Source organism: Delphinus delphis, chromosome 1 (assembly GCF_949987515.2).
Source record: "Delphinus delphis chromosome 1, mDelDel1.2, whole genome shotgun sequence".
In the NCBI taxonomy this organism is placed as follows: Eukaryota; Metazoa; Chordata; class Mammalia; order Artiodactyla; family Delphinidae; genus Delphinus; species Delphinus delphis.
Window position 1 is genome coordinate 31,287,747 of NC_082683.1, and position 13,777 is coordinate 31,301,523.

Sequence of the window (13,777 nt, forward strand, 5' to 3'; positions counted from 1 at the left end):
GCCAGCAAAACTTGATGGAAAAAGATATGATTAATGACTTGCTCACCCCATTGCTGATCATGGTATGATGTGGAACAACCGTCGTGCGCCTATTAGTGAAAAGCATCATCTCTTTTTTTTTAAATTTTTGGCTGCGTTGGGTCTTCGTTGCTGTGCGCAGGATGTTCTCTAGTTGCGGGGAGCAGGGGCTACTCTTTTTTTTTTTTTAGGGACTACTCTTTGTTGTAGTGCGCAGGCTTCTCATCGCGGTGACTTCTTGCAGAGCACGGGCTCTAGGTACGCGGGCTTCAGTAGTTGTGGCACGTGGGCTCAGTAGTTGTGGCATGTGGGCTCAGTAGTTGTGGCACGTGGGCTCAGTAGTTGTGGCTTGCGGGCTCTAGAGCGCACGCTCAGTAGTTGTGGCGCACGGGCTTAGTTGCTCCATGGCATGTGGGATCTTCCCGGACCAGGGCTCGAACCCATGTCCCTTACATTGGCAGGCGGATTCTTAACCACTGCGTCACCAGGGAAGCCCTGTCATCTCTTCTTGTTATTAACGTGCTTGCTGAGCATTGACCAAATACTTGGCACTACTCATAGCGTACAGAGATGCAGGCCTTGCCCTGGGGGTGAGAAGCTTCTCTTAAAAATCTCAGAACGGGAACTGAAGTGGAAGCCTGAGTCCCAGTTTTGTCTGCTCAGTGTCACATGAATTCTCCTTTTACTTGCTAGCGTGCTGTTACTATGAGATCAGCCAGCCTAGCTTTCAACCCACAACCACTTTTCCACCTGCTCCCCCCATCCCCCAAATCAACAGGCTTGTTGAGGCTGGGGAGGATAATGGCTGGATGGGGGTAGATGTGGGCAAAAAATCACCTGCATTTACCTGAGTTCCTCGTTCACTGCTCTTGGCCCCAATGCAGTCTGTGAATATTGGGTCTGAAGGATACACAACTGAATGCAGGATCAGAGGATACTGGGAACTCCCTTCTCAGAATTGTCCCCAATACATCTCTACCCATATTTACCAGCGTCCTTTCTTCATTCTTTCCTTTTCCCTGATGACAGAGAATAATTGGCTTCCCTTTTTCTTCCCTGAGCAGCTATGCTCCAGAATTCTTTTCTTTGTTCCATAGCAGTCCTGATTCAGTCTCAGGTTCCCACATTTCTCCCTTTTGATCTAAGCCTTTCTGTGCCTGAGGCTGTCACAGTATAATAATCCTGTTGCATCTTTTCCCCATAGATGTGTGTCCTCCTGTCTCTCCTCTTATTCACCCCACGGTGCAGTCAGAATCCTGTTTTCATTCCCTCAGTTGTCATTTCTCAGGCTCTGGCTCCTCGTTCTGGGCCTGGTTTACTTCATGGTGCTGGGTAGGCTCTCGCATTTCGAGTTCAGTTTCTTCCGTTTCTGGAAAACCCTTTGTTCCTGGGATTCTTTGTGGTCTGAGTGTTCCCTTGGCCTCACCCGGCAGCCCGTCTGGATCTTGCCCCGGCCTCATTCGGACCGCGTCTGGCCCTGCGATCTATCTAGGTCTTTGGCTCGCTCCCTTCCGTTCAGTGTCTCTGGGTTCTTCTCCAGCCGCCGCACAGGCCCAGCTCGGTTTCTCTCCAGCCAGCGGGCTCCCTCCTTTGTCCCGGCTCCGGGTGTGGGTCCGCCCCGAGCGGGGCAGCCCTCCCGCCCCGCGGAGTGGGCCTCGGCCTCTCGCGGCCCCTGTGGCCGGCCAGGCCTTTCATCCCGACGCGCCAGGGGCCTCCCACCCAGCGGGGCTCCGGCGGAACGCCCCCGCGGGGGCTGGCCTCCCGGCCCCCAACCTCGGCCCCCTCTCCTGCCCGGCCGCGCGGAGGTCCATAGCCCCTGGTGTGTGTGTGTGGTGGCGGAGGGGGGGGGGAACCTGGGGGGGCCGCCCCGGGGCCGAGGACGCGCCGGGCCGCGGAGGCGGCGGGAAAAGGGGCGGGGAGCGGGCCGGGCCTGGCGCTCCTGACGGGAGGAGCCGCTGCCGCCGCCGCGGGCGGGGTGGGCTGAGGGAGGAGCGGAGCCGAGGGGTGGGGAGGCGGAAACGCCAGCGGGACCGGCGGCGGAGCGCGAGCGGGTTGAGGAGCGGAGAGCGAGCGGCAGGCCGGCAGGGCAGGCGCGGAGCGGAGAGCCGAGAGCCAGGGCGCCGCCGCCGCCGTCCCGGGCCGCACAAAAGGCCGAGGCTCGGGCCGTCGCCTCAGCGCGCGGACCTGCAAGCGGCGCCCGCCGGGGCCCCGGGAGAGCGCGGCGCGGGCGGCCATGGCCGGCTACGTGCCGGGTCAGCAGCCGGCCAACCGCAGCCAGGAGAAGGAGTTCGTGCAGGCGTACGAGGATGTGCTGGAGCGCTACAAAGGTGCGGCGGCGGGCGGGCGGCCCGGGGACTGGCCGGAGCCGGGGCCCGCGGCAGGTGGGGCGGCGGGCGGGGTGGCGCCCACTGGCGCTGGGGCCGGGCCGGAACCGCCGGGGGCCGGGACCGGCTCGTTTCCAGAGTTGAGATGAGCCTCCGAGCCTTCTCCCACCTGGGACGGCGCCTTCACAGCACTAGTTACATTCTAGTGCCCTGTTATCTGGCCCCCGCTGGAAGGAGGCGAGGCCGGGCGCTGTTTCGGAGACCTAACGCGGCGGGGAGTGCGGGGAGGGGGAGGAGAGAGGAGGAGCTGGGGCGGGAGAAGCCTCCCGTTCCTGGAGAGGCTCGGACCTCCGCGTGCCCGCCGAGGGTCCCTCGTCCCCTTTTGTCTCCCTCGGCCTCTGCTCAGTCGCGTGGCAGCCGAGGTTATGAACCACCTTGGTGACTTGGGGGTCGGGGGGGCAGCGGTCGAGCGTCGGCCGGGGTCGGTGAATGTGCAGTTCTGGTGGCGAGGCCTCCTCCCACCCCCAGCCCCTGGGCTTCCAGCCTGATCGAGGCAGGGGTCTATGCTCCCCCCTCCCCGCCCCCCCCCCCCAAAGATTTGTCTTGGAGCTCGGATTTCCGCCCCTGGAAGCTCTTTTGCTAAGCACTTCTGCAAGTTAATGCCTTATCCAAAGCCCGGGTATCTGCAGAGAAAGTTTTGACAGGCCCAGAGTCTCGGTGGACCGCATTTCCCTAACTGCTGTAGGTGCCCCTTAGTGGAAGCCAGGGATGCGTGGCCTTAGGAGGCCCCTGCTTTGATCTTTAACATCCAGTTCTGGGGTTTTGCTTTGTGTGGCAGTTGTGCTTTCCACAGACATGGAGATTTTCCCAGAAACTACATAGGCAGCACTTTCTCCTATTTTATTCAGCTGGGGCCCTTGTGACTGGGCCTTTAGTTTCTTTTCATCTGAAGGAGAGGAAACTTCAGCCCTTCTGACCGAGTCCAGCATACTTGCTTACGGCAGCTACTCAGTGAAGGGAAACTAATGAAGAAGCTGTAAAACGTTTTTTTTTTTTTTCCCCTCATGCCTTTAGAGTTCTGCTTGGGAATGCAGCAGAGAGAGAGAGAGAGGGAGGGAGGGAGAGAGGGAGAGAGAGAGAGAAAGGTAAAATGCTGAAATGGACCTGCTTGGGAGTTCTACTTGTTCTCTTCTGCATTAGCTCCTGTAAGCTGTCCAGGTTTTCCTGCCTGCAGCAAGTTTTCTGTCACCCCCCTGTGGTCTTTCTTTTAAGAAATGTGGTTCATTTCAGAGCACAAAGAGGTTAGATTGTGCTGCTGAACTTCATTGAAAAAAAATACTGCTAAGTGGATGGTTTCATTAAGTTTCCTTTGCAGGCTTTTGAGCAACTCTGCGTTCTTCAGAGGGAGGACCCTCTGAGCCTGTCTCGGCTGTTACAGCTTTAAAAACCAGCAGAATTAAAACAAAAATAGGTGAAGAAATCCAAGTACCTCAATGAATCATATTGCTGGTGGCCTCCAGCTGAAAGGAAGTTGAATTGCTGCCATATGAAACTAGGAAAGAAGGGGGAAGCAGAGCGTATTCCAGGAGAGGCTCCTGTGTCCAGTCCTTTTAGCTGTCTCTCTCAGTTTGGCCTTCCTCTGAAGGACTTTGATCAGGTGTATAGGAATTTGGTCCTTCCCAGACCCAGATCTCTCTCTTGAGGGGAAGAATGAGTCAAAAATGGTTGGCCAGAGTAAATTAACTTGAGCTGTATGAGTCTGTTGTGCAGTCTGCTTTATGATAGGTGTAGAAGAATTTCTCTTCCCCCCACTGCACCATTCTCACTGGGAAGTCAGGGTGGATTAGCACCCTGGCCTTTGTTACTTTGCTGTGTGGAATTTCTGCATTTTCCAGATTTAGAAATCCCCTTACTACCTTATTGGAGAACTGTTTGCCTAAGCTGGAATCAATAGAGTGAGCTGGGGAGGTAGTTTGTGAGGTTAAAGCCAGGAATTAGATTTGGAGAGACTTGGGGAAAGAGATATTGATGATGATGGGGTCCTAGACACTCACTGTTTGGCCACTAAATTACTTGGATCTCTCTTTCTGCTGCTATTAATTTGTAGTCACCTCATTTCTACAAATGAAGTAGGATTTTTGTATTCTGAAGGAGAGCTAAAGTTTTCAGCTGCGTAAACTGCCCTGGAAGGGGCAAAGATGAGAAGGGAAGTGATGCATTTGCATTGTGAAGGAAATAGAGCAGTATGTATTGCAGCTGTATTAAGGATGGTTTTCAAGCACTGGTTTTCCAGAATTGTGCTTGGCAACCATTTTCCTGTATGCTGGTCATGAGCATGGTTTTGGCAGGATTAGATGATTTAGCATGGACGTAAACACTCTGTTTTATTTCCTAAATATCCCAAAGCCTCTTTCAGAGCCTGACTGGCCAGCAAACAGGAGGTATTAGGTAATAACTCTGGATCCTAACCTTTCAGAGTGGGCAGCACCCCGACAGTGTCAGGGTAGGTTCTTCATTCTTCCAGTCCACCAACCAACAATTGTTATATACCTGTTAGAGATAACACAGCGTTAGCCACCGGAGATGCCAGAATTATGAATGAGATCTGGATCCTGCCCTTGGTTATTCAATCTAGCACGGGAAAGATATATGCAAAACATGATAAATGCTAGAACAGAGGTGTGGATAAAGTACTATGGAAGTAAGAGGAGGGATGAATACCCTACTTGGGGTTCACTGGGAGATTTGACAAAAGTGGTGACACTTGAGAGGGCCTTTAGGGATGAATGGTATTTAGACTGATGGAGGGCGGTAGGGAGGGGAGAAGGCAGAGGGAATAAATAACACGTGCAAAGGCATGAAGGGATGAACGGTTCGAGGAACAGGAGTAGTTGGATGCGACTGAAGGGCTAGAGTTTTGTGGGAGCAGATGATACTGTAAAGAACTCAGAGTCCAGCTTGTAAAGATTCTTTTGTGGCTTTATTCCATAGGCACTGGGGGAGTCAGTCATTGAAAGTTAAAAAAAAAAAATAAAGCAACCATTTGTATGCCAATTTTATTACTTCATAATAGAGGACATACCTGTGCAGTGATTGGAAATATTTACATTGCTATCTGGAGCACCCTTTTCCTTATACCAAAGTGCTTATGAAGCTTGCAATCAGATGGTTGCTTGGTAAACATGAAAACAAAGAAAAGAGGAATGTTTCATCCAGATGATGATATGGGCCCATCACAAAGTTCTCTGCTCTGTAGACTGAGGTCCCTGTGAACACCAACGGAAACTAAGAAAGAACAGTAGTTGAAGAGGTAGGAGGACCCGGATCTGATTCTTTTCTTAGTGTAGAGTCAAACTCTATTCTAGGCCACATATGGACAGAGTTTTAGGTTTTAGGGAGGAGGTTTAAAAACAAACACAATCTGGATTCGAGGTGGTTGGTTAAGCAGCATGGGTAATATGTAAGTTGGTTCAGGAGGAATTATACTTTCTGTTTTCACAAAGCCCTAAAGACTGAAAAGCCTTCACATGCCAGGCTGGACTAGGAATAAAAGAGAACATTCACATTTCAACGTTGGTAACATGGACTGTCTGGTACTTAAAAACTTGAGTTCTCACTAGGTTTATATGAAGCTAATTAGGACTGATTTTTGTTTATCATATCACAGAAAAGAACTTAAAAAACTCACCGCACAGAGAGTTGGGAGTGAAGGGTCTACCTACTATTTAATATGTAAAACCAGCAAGGCAGTATGATATAGTAGAAAGAGACAAGGTTTTGAATTTCTTCAGTCCTACTTTTGCCACTTACCTTCTGCTGTGTGACCTTGGAAAAGTTGCTTAACCTCTGATCTTTGTGTTTCTCATCTGTTAAAATGGGGATGATAATACTAACTCCTTGGGATTCATGAGAGTATAAATGAGCTCTTGGCACATATTAGGCCATTAATGTTTAGAAAAACCGTCATGTATATAGTACCTTGTATTTTACAGAGCAGCTTCATATTCATCATCTTATTTGACCTCCATAATATCCTGTAAAGAAAGTGTTATATATACACCTGGGCAAATTTAGGCAGAGACTTAAATTATTGCCCAAGAGCCAGAGGATCCAGGCTTCTAGATGAAGGTTTCCTATTATAATTTCCTATTATAGAAGGAAATTTAAAAATCAGAGCAGTGACTTGGTTGATTATGACAGTGCTTTAGTTGTTAGTATCATTGTATATAAGTATCATTCTTGTTATCAGTTTTTAGCCTCTGAACTACAGTCACACACCTTATGTGGCTTACCGGATCTCTGAACTGTGAAGGATTTCTTTTATTATGGGAGAGGTTTCATGGTATATAAATCACTTTGAAATTTTTATACAAAAGCAGTGTAGTGCAAAGTGATAAAGTTTTGTTAACACAGTGGTTGGAAAATACAGGCTTAGGATTTGGTATTGTTTAAGCGATACTCTGAAGCAACCTCTTGGGTAAATGTACACTCAGTTTTTAAGTTCCTTTTTAGAACACAGCCCATGAAATGGAGTGGATAGCTTCTAGACAGAACAATAGACTAATTGCTACTTTTGGACATGAACACTGTTAATTCAGAAAGTGAGTCAAGTCCGTCTGCTGGGAAATCACAAGCTTTGGCCACGTTCATGCTGTTGAAATCATAAAATGTGTGCATGTGCTAACAGTGCTTATGAGAGCTACTGCTTGCTTGCTTGCTTGGCAGGTGACATCATGAACACCAGGGAAATGCATCAGCTGAGGCCTTATTGTCCTGGTACTTTTCAGTGCCAGTTTCAGGTTTTAGAGATCACAGTAGAGAGAATACTTCAGAGTGCACATCTGGGAACAGGATCAAAGTCACAAGTGAACAATTATGGGTTGCACAATGAGTTGGTAGTGTTTTCTCAATGATCTTGAAAACACTCAGGCCCTCCTTTTACTAAGTAGGGTTGGCCCTTTCTGCTTCTGGTAATTATATGTTGAGCCACGTTGCAGCTAGGTTGTGTGGTGTGCTAAAGCTTCTGCTTCTGCTCTTCATGGTTTTGATTGGAGTTTAAGCCTCTGTTCTCTTGCTTCTGTCAGGGGCATTTACTAATTTCCTGGCCTGTAGGAGCCCTTTCAGCCCCATTGGCTTGGTTTGCAGTATCTAAGAATGTTTATTCCAACTTTTTTTGCTACTTCTAATAAAATATTATTTTTCCTTCCAGAACTCCTCAATTCCTGGAATAAATTACACTGACTTTCTGATTCTTTGTCTCCAGCTTTTGGGGCCTTCCATAATTTGACTTGTCCTGCATACCTAACTATATCCACTGTGACTGGTTCTCTGCTTCATTTGGGCAGGTCTCAGTAATCCTTCCCCCGGGTCCTCATACCTGCCTCTGTGTCTTTCTGTTCTCTCTTCCTGGAATGCCCTCTCCCTTTCTCTCTGATTCTTCAAGTCTTATCTCTTTCTTCTTAATTAAAGCTAAGCACGAGCCCTGTGTCCTCCATGCATGTCCTCCTCTCTTCCATTCCTCTATCAGACATTCATCTCTCCGTTCCCTGATCTCTTAGAATGTCTACCTCATAATTAGTTCTTTAACTATATACTGTTTTGTGTTATTCTTGCATTGCCTCATGTCTGTTAGAATTGTTTCCCTAATGAGGTTTTATACTCTTACATTGTAGGGACTTTTTATACTTCTTTTGCATGTGGTCGATTGGCAGGGAATTTCTCTCAAGAGAAAGGGCAGTCATAGCACTTTCAAGTCATATTTTAAAACAATTTTATTTTCATATTGTAAAAGTAGTATGTGTTTAATGTAGAAAATGGTAAAAAAATACAGGACAGTGTATAGAACTTTAGATAATATGCCTTCCGTGTGTGTGTCGGGGGAGGGGGGGCGGGGAGTGTGGAGGGGCAGGCCAATTAACAGATAGATGTGCTTTAGCTGGAGAGAATGCAGCTCTCAAGGATAGGCCCTTTTTAGCCAGCCTGGGATCTGATACCCTTAGCTTGCTTTTGGCTCCATACATTTGTGTTACATTGTGAGTCTACTTTCACTGGGCCCAAACACTTATTTTTCTTTCTCTGTTCAAAACTGCTTTCTTCTGCATGACCATGTGTCAGTCATCAGGGATGTATGCCTGTTATCAGGAATGATTTGGGTTGTTGCCTAGGACAAGTTAATTAATTGGTCAGTCAGCATCTTTCTTTTGGGCAAGGGCTTTGCCAGCTGTACTGCTGGCTTCCCTCTTACCATAGCAAATTTCTCTCATCATTTTTCCTCAGAAATGTAAACACAGTTCCTTTGTGTTGATGAAAAGAACAAGCTTGCTTGAAGTGTCTTTTGGAGTTCAGATGGTTTCAACCCGCAGGAGCATGTTGGATTGAGATATATAGGAAGGGATTTTTTTTTTTTGGCTGTGTTTTTCAGTTGGTCACTCACAGTGAATAAACTCACTGCGTACACTGTATTCTACCAGTAGCTATAAGCAGATACTGTGTTGGGGAGTGTGTTAGTGGGGAGGTGGGAGGCACTTAGGAGCATTGAAAAAATATTAAGATTAGGGGTGGAGGGAAAGAAGGTCCTGTGAATGTTCATATGGGGAGCCTGAGTTTTATGCAATGGACAGGATTAACGTAGTGGCTGTGTAAATGATGGATGAGAGCGGAGACTGACTCTCTAGGAGGTCACTGTTGTAATTGAGTCAAGAGGTTAGATTAAGGGTTATTAAAGAGGGAGTGGGCATATTTGAGAGACATTTTGGGCAGGTACAGGGACTTAAGTTCAGATACTATACTAACATTGCTAACTCTTTTCTAGAAGATTTTGCCTTAAAAAAAAGAATTAACTACCCCTCACGCCAGGGCTATTCCAAAACAAAATCTTCTTTCTTGTATAAAAATCTTCTTTTAAAGATTTTACTCCATTCTGAACTTGTTAGATAGGGCTGTGCCTTTGAACCTATGACTTGAGGTTGTGTTTCTTCGTCTTTACTTCTCATTTAAACTAGCAATGCTGAGTGCCTCAGAATACCTATTCTACCCATTGTCTGGACAACCTTCATTGTATGCTTCCAGGAATACCTGCCAAGAATTGCATAAGAAATCCTCTTAAATCCCTTCTAAAATCTTCCGTTATATCTTGAAGTGCTAATCTCCCAGGGTGTCAGGGGGCTTGTTTGGAGGATCCATTCATTCATTTAACTAGTAATCATTTATTGAATGTGTCTACTCTGAACCAGGCAATAGGCAAGGTGCTGAAGGAGCAAAGATACTGTCCTTGCATCTCTATGACCTTACAGTTTAACAGGGAAAACATATTGGTGAACTGACAATTACTGTCCATTGTAGGGAGTGCTATCCAACAGATGAGTCTGGTGCCATGGTAGTGAAGAGGAGTACCCATGACAGCCAGGGTGGGAAGGGGCCAGGGAAGGCATCCAAGAGGAAATGACTGAGCTGTCACCTAAAGAATTCAGAACTCTAGGCAAAAAGTTCAGGTAAAGGGCATTCTGGGCAGCATGAACAGAAGTAGGGATGAGAGAGCCTTAGGAGAGGAAATATGGAATCTTAGTAAGGTTGGAGTGCAGGATGTGAGGGAAGGAGAAACGAGATGAGGTAGGAAAAGTAGGCAGAGCTAGAATGTTGACTGGCTGTGTATATCATACTGCAGAGTTTAGACTTCATCCTACAGGCTTTTGGGAGCCATTGAAGGATCTTAGGCAAGGAAGACTAGGGTTGGGTTTACATTTTAGAAATATCCCTGCTCTGGCAGAGTCGTGAAGGAGGTTTGGAGAGGGGCAAGTCTAGTGACAGACTAGTTAGGAGGCTGTTACAGTAACTTAGGAGTGATTAGAGTGTAAACTAAGGTTGTGGACCTAGTAATGTAAAGTGGACAAATCAAGAAACGTTAAGGGGTAAAATCCATGTATTTATTTATTTATTTTTTTGTCTGTGTTGGGTCTTTGTTGCTGTGCGCGGACTTTTTCTAGTTGCTGCGAGCGGGGGCTACTCTTTGTTGCGGTGCGCGGGCTTCTCATTGAGGCGGCTTCTCTTGTTGCAGAACACGGGCTCTAGGCGCATGGGCTTCAGTAGCTGTGGTGCTCGGGCTCAGTAGTTGTGGGTCACGGGCTCTAGAGCACAGGCTCAGTAGTTGTGGCGCATGGGCTTAGTTGCTCCGCGGCATGTGGGATCTTCCCGGACCAGGGCTCGAACCCGTGTCCCCTGCATTGGCAGGCGGATTCTTAACCACTGTGCCACCAGGGAAGCCCCCATGTATTTTGACACCTATAATTGAATGTGGCATATGAAGGGAGAGGGAAGAACCTAGGATGACTTGCAGGTTTCTGTGTGGGTGGGGGGTGTCATTAACTAAAATTGGGAGTGTAAGGAGAGGAAGGTTATTTCCAGTGATGTGGTGGCAGTGCTGGTGCAGGGGATGGTACTGAGTTCAGCTTTGGTTGCATTGAGGTTGAGGTTTCTGTGGGATGCTGGCAGAGGTGCCCTGCAGTAGGTGGTTGTATACAGTGTGGAGCTCAGGAGAGCTATAGATGGGGCAGCTGTCAGCTTCTGGAATCAGAGCCACAGGAGTGGACGGACCAGGAGATTGCTGAGCAAGTGTGTTTACAGTGAGAAGAGGTTTGAGACAGAAAAACTCTGGGGAACTCCAAAGGGAGGGTGGTTTGGGGAACAGAGGAAGGGGATCCTGTGAAGGAAACTGTCCACCAAAAGGGAGTGGCCAGAGATGTAGGAGGAAGAGGAGAGAAGTGAGTTCTAGAAGGAAGGTGTATCATACATTATCAGATTATATAGAGGTCAAGCGAGGTAAGGGCTGCAGGCTCTGATAGAAAGGTCACCTATCCTGGAGCATTTTCAGTGGCAATGTGGGAAGTGCAGTCCAGAAAGCAGTGGGCTGGGGAGTGAATGAGAAGTGCGTTTTGAAACCTAGACTTTGATGGAACAGAGAGGAGGAAGGCATGACTGTGTAGAGGGGAATGCAGGGTAGAGGGCGTTTTGTTTGTTAATTGTAACGCAGAAGAGACTTCAAGCGTGTTTAAGTGCTGTTTGGGAAGAGTCAGCAGAGGAAAGAATAAAGTTCAAGGGAGGGAGAGAATAATCGATGAGAGCATGGAATCTGGAGTCAAAAGAGGAATGTGCCTGATGAGAAAGATAAGAGGGAGGAAGGCAAGAATGCAGGTGGTCAAGTTGGTTGATTAGAGGCGAGGGAATTTCCCCTGATGGCTTCTGTTCTCTCCAAAAGTAGGGGGTGAAGTTATCTGCTGAGAGTAGGGGCTGTGTGTGTGCGCGAGTGCAAGGGTGCATTCGTTCGTTCTTTCCCTCTGGCCCCCGAAGCACTCAACAACCTGAGTGTAGATACTGAGAAAGCAGACAGGTGGATTGATCCAGGATCCAAGTTTTCCAGTGTAGGTTTGATGGAAGAATAAGGGGTCCTTACAGAATAAGGGGTCTTTCTAAAAAAAAAAAAGTAACATCTGCTTTGTTATAGATTGTATTCTCTGGCTGACTTGTATTTTGTGCCCCCAGCAAAATTGTAAGCTCTTTCAGGGCAGGAACCATATATGTAACTTTTGTATTCTTTTATATCATTTACTAAAGTGCATGTCAGAAATTGATTTTTCTCTGTTTGTTGACTTAATCTGACTTTTGTGGTCAGGGGCATCTTGACTCTTGACATAGAGAGAGGCTTTTGTCACCTGTGGTCTTTAATCCTCATCTCACCGTCTGATACGGAGAGTGGCTTAGCATCGGCATACACCTCAGGGGCTAGCTTCACTTACTCTCCCCAGGGCAGTTGAGTTTAGGAATGTTTGTGCTTTCCGTGAAGACTGCAGGATTAGTATTCCCTATTCTATTTGGACCAGGCTTGTGAAGATCAGGTTCTTTGCAAGACTAGACAGAGTGGCTGTTGTGGGGGATGCAGCCTCCTTTTTGTTTATTTTGGCAGGCGGACAGCGAATGGGATGGATTTGTTCGCATGACTCAGAACCTTCCCTGCCTTACCTTAGCAGGTTCAATATAATCACTACTTTTCAAATCATGATAGTGTCCTTCAGAGTTTATCTGACCTTTATATCTACAAAGTGTATTAGTTACCCTTTCCTTTGTCCTCTACTTGCTTGGGTTCTTCACCTTTAGTCTACTATAGAGGATATTTCGTAGTGTGTTAGGTTACCTTCAGAGTTGACTTAGGTCTTACTCCTTTGACCCACTCTACCTGCTTTAGCTGTTAACTGGTATGTTCTCCACTTTGTGACTTGTTTTCTGCTCTTTGTTTTGTAAATTTGGACTCTGTGTTGGGTAAACTTGATGTGAGTCACCCCTGGGAGTGGAAGGTGTGTCTCCACTAATTTGGAGAATCTTTGATCTCATTTCTGTCCCTGGTTTGGCTGATCTGGTACAGTTTCTCTCTAAGTCCTGCAAGAGTTGTGTGTGTATGCTTGTTCGTCCCTTGCCTCTGGTTTCACAAAGTGCAGTGGACGGTCTACTCCAGGGCAGGCTGCTTTGCATGTATGGACGCCCTCTACTATCCTTGTCATCACCATCAGCAAAAATGCCTCTGTTAAGAGCCTCTTTGAATGTAGTACAGTATCTACCACTGAATAAGTAGAGTTCATAAACCCTCTGTCTGCCCCCGGGCGTTAAAGTATACAACAGATGATACAAATGACAAGAGACAATAAAGAATGAATAAGCAGTTGAACAGATAGTAGATGGCTGCTCCTCGTGCAGCTATCATCTTCCCGGTAGAAGGTTTCCTAAAAAGTGACCTCGTGCAGAGGGAAAGGGGTTTGACAGAGTCAACGCTTATCTTCTGTTCCAACCAGAGTGACAGGGAGCTCCCATCCATGGCCCTTTGGTGCCAGGCAGTTCCTCTCAATGTCCTTTCTAGTCATGCAGGACCTTACTGTCTTGTTCCCTCTCCATACAGCTGGGTCAGGATCCTAATGGGGCCCTCATTCTCCGTGACCTGTGGCTGGAGTGGTAGGCAGGAGAACACCTGGAAGACCTGGGTCCTCTGTACAATTGTAACGTGAGGAAATTCATCCCAGACCTACTGCAAACGCTCGTGTGCACACAAACACCAGAAATGAGCCATGGGGTTAGTGTTGGGTTGGAAAGAAGCTGGTCTGGCCTGGTCTGGGGCACCTCTGGGGGTAAGAATGTAGGACCCATCCCAGCCTCTGTTGGTTAGTTTCCCAAACGGAGAACAGGAACCAGACTAGTTCAGATGGGGTGCTTTGAGATCCTCACCTCTCCCAGAGGACTGATTCATTGTTTTTATTGTTATTATTTTTAATTAGTATAATAACACTATTCATGTAGTAATGCCTTTATTAGGAAGAATGGGCGTCTGTGAGGGGCTGGAATTTCCCTCCACCTTCCCTGTGGAAGACAAAGCTAGAGGGAGCATTAGATTCCCATCG

The 13,777-nt window shown here is 47.6% G+C and overlaps 1 protein-coding gene across 10 annotated transcripts in view; it reads left to right on the forward strand.

Moving 5' to 3' along the window:
* Positions 1 to 13,777, forward strand: part of MACF1 (microtubule actin crosslinking factor 1) — a 341,652-nt gene that overhangs the window by 11,821 nt on the left and 316,054 nt on the right. Inside the window, exon 1 of one of the 10 annotated variants that reach the window (XM_060019775.1) lies at positions 2,055 to 2,345. The exons of the other annotated variants lie outside the window; for them this stretch is intronic. Coding sequence (XP_059875758.1) covers positions 2,252 to 2,345 — 94 coding nt within the window. The 5' untranslated portion in view covers positions 2,055 to 2,251. Of the gene's footprint in view, positions 1 to 2,054; positions 2,346 to 13,777 lie in introns of those variants that run through there. 10 annotated transcript variants of the gene reach the window in all.